Source organism: Xiphophorus hellerii, chromosome 3, assembly GCF_003331165.1.
Source record: "Xiphophorus hellerii strain 12219 chromosome 3, Xiphophorus_hellerii-4.1, whole genome shotgun sequence".
Taxonomy (NCBI): domain Eukaryota; kingdom Metazoa; phylum Chordata; class Actinopteri; order Cyprinodontiformes; family Poeciliidae; genus Xiphophorus; species Xiphophorus hellerii.
In genome coordinates this window covers 10,280,777-10,286,776 of record NC_045674.1, presented here as the reverse complement: position 1 = coordinate 10,286,776, position 6,000 = coordinate 10,280,777, and the positions used below count along the sequence as shown (strand labels likewise).

At 39.1% G+C, this 6,000-nt stretch overlaps 1 protein-coding gene across 3 annotated transcripts in view; it reads left to right on the top strand.

The window, feature by feature from the left end:
• Nucleotides 1–396: 396 nt before the first annotated feature.
• The window catches only part of slc9a1a (solute carrier family 9 member A1a), a 29,920-nt gene continuing 24,316 nt past the window's right edge, over nucleotides 397–6,000 (top strand). The window contains exons 1-2 of one of the 3 annotated variants that reach the window (XM_032557884.1): nucleotides 397–1,127; nucleotides 1,407–1,699. In XM_032557884.1, coding sequence (XP_032413775.1) covers nucleotides 1,450–1,699 — 250 coding nt within the window. In that variant the 5' untranslated portion in view covers nucleotides 397–1,127; nucleotides 1,407–1,449. Of the gene's footprint in view, nucleotides 1,700–6,000 lie in introns of all 3 variants that reach the window. The other 2 variants (XM_032557883.1, XM_032557885.1) reach the window with 2 other exon arrangements.

Genomic DNA, 6,000 nt, shown 5'->3' with positions numbered 1-6,000 from the left:
CAGTGCAATATCAGAATAAATGCTATAAAATACTGTGATCAAATTGGATGTTCATATTGACCACCCCTCCATGCCTTGAATTTGGCAGTATGTGAGGTTGTGGAAACACTGACTTCAGCTGCAGTTCACATCTTGTGAATTTCCCCAAATTCAAGGTTGTTTCTTGTGCACCTTCTTCTGCCACACTTTTTCAGTTCACTAAAATATCTGTTAATATATTTGTAAATATTCATATCTGAACAGCAACATTATTTAGCAATGACCTTTCATTGTTTTTTCTCATTGTCCTTTTTGTATAGAGTGTCAGCTGAACAACTTTCAAGTCAGAAATCTTCACCCTGATTATGGAGGTTGTACTGGAATATTTCTATATTGAAATGTTTAATGTTAGTCTTATATCAATCTGAGTGCAAGGAATTAAGACATACTACTTACTTTTTGAATCGAATTACTTAAATAAACTATCTGTCTGATATTCCAGATTTTGTAAATTTTTTCAAAACCTATATTAACTATGAACTTTTTTTTAATCAGGAGCCTCCCTCCCTACCTGTAGGTGTCACTACAGTTGAGCACCCCCTCCACCCTCCCTTTTTATTTCAAACCTCTCTCGCCTCCTCCCATCCTGTGAAACCTCCGCGAAAGGGTGTGCGTTTTGAAGGTTGTATGAAGCTATTATATCAAGGGAGACACGACGAGTCACTACAGAAACATGATTGGGTGAGCAGCATTCACCCAATGTGTTTAATTACATCTCAGCTCAGCTGCCTCGGTGACAGCCAAAGTGTCCTATCTCGAAAAACAGTGAAGATGCCGCTTACACGAATATTACCTGAAAGTTTGAATACCTGTGATGCGCAGTAAAAATGCGTTGTGACAGCTGGGCTGGTTCCTCTCAAGGTCAGAATCTGAGTAACGCCGCCGCCTCACGGAAGAAACACCATCAGGAGTCGAAGAGGAAGAACGGGCGCAAAGGAGGAGAAGGAGATGCGGTTGTCTCTTTGCCTGCAATCACCATCAGCAGTGACATTTCTTACTAAAGACACTGATGGACACTAAAAAAGGAGAGGGTGAACTTATAAAGCACGTCTGTCCGGAAGTGGTCTGCTACAGCATTATTTACTGAGGTAAAAAGAAAATAAAAAACTCATCAGCATCTTGCCGTTTCCTGCTTTCTTCCAGCGGCAACAACGTTCGGCGACGGTTTACCTGACCGCTGCTGCACGCGACGACGTTCAGCCACAACTACCTAACGTCAACTAGCAAAAAATAGTCAGTTGGTTCGGTTTCAGGTAGCAGACTTGAACGGTTCGTGTTGGAATAGTTGGTTAACTATTTCAACATTACGTAGTTGAAGCCAGCTCAACTTCCTTGCTCTTGAAGCGGAGTTTTCTTTCCCTTTACAGGGTAATTTCTTGTTTTTTTTTTCTTTCAACAATATTTTCGAGGATGGCAACGCGAGGTCGGAGTGGCTTCTGTCGGAGTTTACCGGAGCTAGAACTGCTCCTGCTGGCGATACTGGTGCTGCTCAATGGCACCGTGCTCTCCCTCGAACCAGCCACCTCCTCCGAAACCCACACCCGTGAAGGGAATAACACATCCAAGAAGCCTTTCCCCGTCATCGGCATCATGTACGACGACGTCAGTGTCCCCTTTGAAATTTCACTATGGGTGCTTCTGGCCTCTTTAATGAAATTAGGTAAGTGTCATTTTATCATGTGGTTGTTACTTGGTTTCAGACTTTAGAATTTAAATCAACAGTTTTCAGTTAGTACTAGCCAAAAAGAAGGTTATGAAGGTCCCAGTTAAAGGCGTCCTAATCATAGGTATTAGTCAGTCGTAAAGACACAAAGTTAAACTACATACTGAAAAAAAAATAAATAGAAATTTGGATATCTATTGATTTAAGATTATAAACTTCTATAATAAAGCAACAGTCATCTCAGCTCCAAGCATCCAACATAGTCAAGTAATATGTTTTAAAAATCAATTACGGCTGCAAGATATTAGGAAAACATCCTGTAGTAACATAGTAAATATAAAGGACATATCTTTTATGGATAGCTCGCATTTTTCTAGCTTTAATTATACTTTGACATCATCACAATATCATGTTTACTCTCCTTAAGCTTTAAGACATTGTTCACATATCTAGATCAGATATGGACATAAAGATCAATTAAAGTATTTTCAAGAGGACAAATATATTTTTGGAAAGTAGAGGTGTTTTACAGGGCTGCACAGTGGCGCAGTCAGTTGGTAGCACTGTTGCCTTGCAGCAAGACGGTCCTGGGTTCGATTCCCGGTCCGGGGTCTTTCTGCATGTAGTTTGCATGTTCTCCCTGTGCATGCATGGGTTCTCTGCGGGCTTCTGGGAGGAAGCCCGGAGATCTGACAGTCCAAAAACATGACTGTCAGGTTAATTGGTCTCTCTAAATTCTCCCTAGGTGTGAGTGTGAGTGTGTGTGTGCATGGTTGTTTGCCCTGCCTGTCTCGGTGTTGCCCTGTGACAGACTGGCGACCTGTCCAGGGTGTACCCCGCCTCTTGCCCGGAACGTTAGCTGGAGATAGGCACCAGCACCTACCTAGAACCCGACCCCACTAGGGACAAGGGTGTAAGAAAATGGATGGATGGAAGGAGGTGTTTTGCATAATACTGGAAAATATCTTGCTAAAAATTTTATTCAAGCATTCCTCTGTGATTGCAATGTTTCATTCCATATATTGTTTTATTTGATGTAATATCATGTTTTAAACTACTCTTTATTTTTTTGCATCTGCCAACTTTTTTTTACAGTATTATAAATTTATCTAGATTGATAGCTCTCTTTAATTTTTGTCATTTTAATTTGCCTGCTTTTATGGATGCGAGGCAGACAATCAACTTCTAAAGAAACAGGTAAAAATCAAGAATAGTTTGTTTTTAAGACATTACCATCAATAATATTTACTTACTTATATACTAATCTAATGTCCTAAAAATTCCATCAGTCCCTTAACTATCAAATTTCTCAACAGTTTCAGGTGCCTACTAAGACCGTAACTTGTAAGCTTACATAACCCGTTTGACCGGAATAGCTCAATAGTTTGAGGTTGAACCTTTAAGGCAGGTTGCTCCTTAGATCCGTACACTTAATGCAGTGAGGATCTCTTAAAGCTGCCTCCTACAGTGATGACTAAGCAGTTTAACCAACAAGTCTACATGCTGAAAAAGAACTTTTATATTTTGCAAGTTTTCCTAACATGACCAGTTCATGATGCTCTGTGGTAAGACAGAGTCTCACAGTATTTATGCAAGAATTATTTTAAAAACAAAAGGCTTTCCTGAGTTGACCCATTTCAGGAGTTCACTCAGTTTTTGTGAGCAGTTGGGGTGCACACCCCAGCATTTCTTCTGTTGACCTCATCTGCTTCCTTTCTCTTTGAACCCTTTTCTATCTTCAGCTACTATTCCCTCTGACCTTCTGTTCCTTCTTGTGGTGTGCTTCTGTCAGAACACTGCATTGTCCTCAGCTTTTTTTTTTTTTGAGAGCTAGCAGCCTGTCACTTGACTGTTACATCAGGAGCCTGATTGAGCAGCAGCTTGTAGACAAGAAGGATGCTGCCTCAGTGTCTGGGCAAGGAGCCCAGTGTCTCAGGGGAGAGGAGAAGCAGAGAGGGGCCACCTGGCTCCAGTAGATTTCTTGCAGGACACAGCTCAAGGACGTAAAAAGAAAAATGGCAACATACAGAAAGTAAATGAATTAATCAACAATTGATAAAATAATAAACAACAGACAAACAAAGTAATTGGTCTTGAGGCAGTGGTTCAGAGGATGTTTGGTGGGTGATTTAATGTTGCTGCTATGAGAGTCTATTTTGGCAGTTTTTCTTGTTTCTGATTGTAGACTTTCTGTTTAAAAAGCCTTAGAGCAGGTCCACAGGCCATTTATCTTTTAAGCATTTTGCTATTCTTCTGCTGTACTTTTTTCTTTAAACCACCCTCTGTCCACTTCCAATTTAACTTAAACAATCAATGCACAAAATGCTACTATGGTTAAGTACCAAATAGGGCATGCATTTAGTGAAAAGGCTGGAGTATAGTATCATTTTCAGATAATAATTTGAATCGCTGATCAAGGGGGGGCAGCAGTGGCTCGAGTGGTTGCACAGATGGCTTTCACTCCGGAAGTGTTTTCTGCACCTCACTGTCTGCTGAAGGTGTTGACATGAAATGGGGATGTCATTTCCCATATTTACCACACCTAACAACCAGGAGATAAGATGGAACGAGTGTGACATGGTGATACAGTACAAAACAAATACAGCAGCAACACAATGAAGCATGGATGCAAGAAGAGCTTCAAGGCTTTATCCAACAGCGGCCCACTTTCTTTTTGCGATAAAAATGTTATAAGTTGACAGAAAATGTGTAAATATGACTAGGTCATTAAACACCAAAAATAGAGTCTTTAAAAGGCAAACACCAGAAAATGCAATCAAAATTGTACAAAGTAAAACCAGGTGGGCTACCGTGCTTATAATGCAGTGGGGAAAACCCTGAGCCTTTTTCCTCATCACAACTTGATGAGGATGAAGTATAGCAACTTTGCTTGTGTCTAAAGGTTTCTGTAATGTTTTAAAATCCTTGTGTTTGGCCATATCAACTTTTAAGGGCTAAAGTTTTGTTTTTCAACTTTAGGCCTTAAAAACCCATAAAAAATATCCATATTAATAAATTAAATTATATACTTTATGGACTCTATAATGTTAGAGTGACCAAATTGTACACCTCCCTTGGTTCTGTGACCTTGGTTGCATGTTCTGAAAGCACTATGTGACTTCCGCCTGATTGCCTTGTGTAATGTGAATGATGCGAAATTGAGTATCCGTGATTATATGCTTATTACAGAACTATTATCTGAGAAGGCCTTTTGAAATACATTCTACATGACTATTTCATAAGCTTATAGAAACTCTGAGATTTCAGTTCACTTAGAACCCTTATTATTTTAGTAAGATCTTATGTTAAGGAAAGTAATCTTTCTTTGTGTCGTAATTAGGTTGCAGATTAACACATTCAATTTAGCAGTGTTCAATCAATGCACAGCATAAAGGTTACATTTTGCAAAGTTTACTTTGTTTTCATAAAATAGTCCTCTAACTTAAGAGGGAACATTTATCTGTATTCCTATATTTATCTGTAAACAGGAAAATAAAATTAGATTGTCTCTGATCCATGTTGTGATTGTAATACATAACAGCAAGAAGCTATATAGACACGACTTTACAGCCAGTGATTCCTAAAATAGGTTGGTGTCTTATCAAATGTGCACCTGGGACTGATTGTCCTGGTGAACTTTGGTGTTTCAGTTTGATAACAGCCTCCAGAGATACAGGAGTAGACAGTGGGACACACCTAGGCCTGTCACAATAACAAATTTTGCTGAGCAATTAATTGTCTCAAAAATTATTGCGATAAACGATAATATTGTTTGAAGACCTTTTTACATTGATTTAATGGAAATGACGTAATAATGCATGCGATTTCCTGCCAAAGATAGATACACTTTATTTTCAAAAGAACACTTAACACTGGAACTGATTAACAAAATAAACAAAACAACCAAAAACAATAATAAAATATATTCTCAGTCTCCATTAACAAAAAATGTACTTGAATTAAAAACTAAACAACATAAAGCCAAAGTGGAAATAAATACTGCATTCAACCAAAAGAGTGCAGATTATGAAGTCTGTATACTATATTTTCCTTCAGTAATCATTAGATTTAAATAGAGAAGGTGGGCAGGTGATGCAATAGTTCACACTACATGATTTTTTGCCCCGATTTTCCCCTTACGACAATCTTAGAACTTTGGGCATTCTAAAGATTGTCAGTTGCGATTTCGTAACCTATCATCCTGTAGTGTGTTGTGTGTAGATCGGTGTGGCCCCTCCGATCTAAATCAGGGGTTTTCCCCGCCTGGGAGCGTTAACGCAGCCTGTTGAATGTGACAG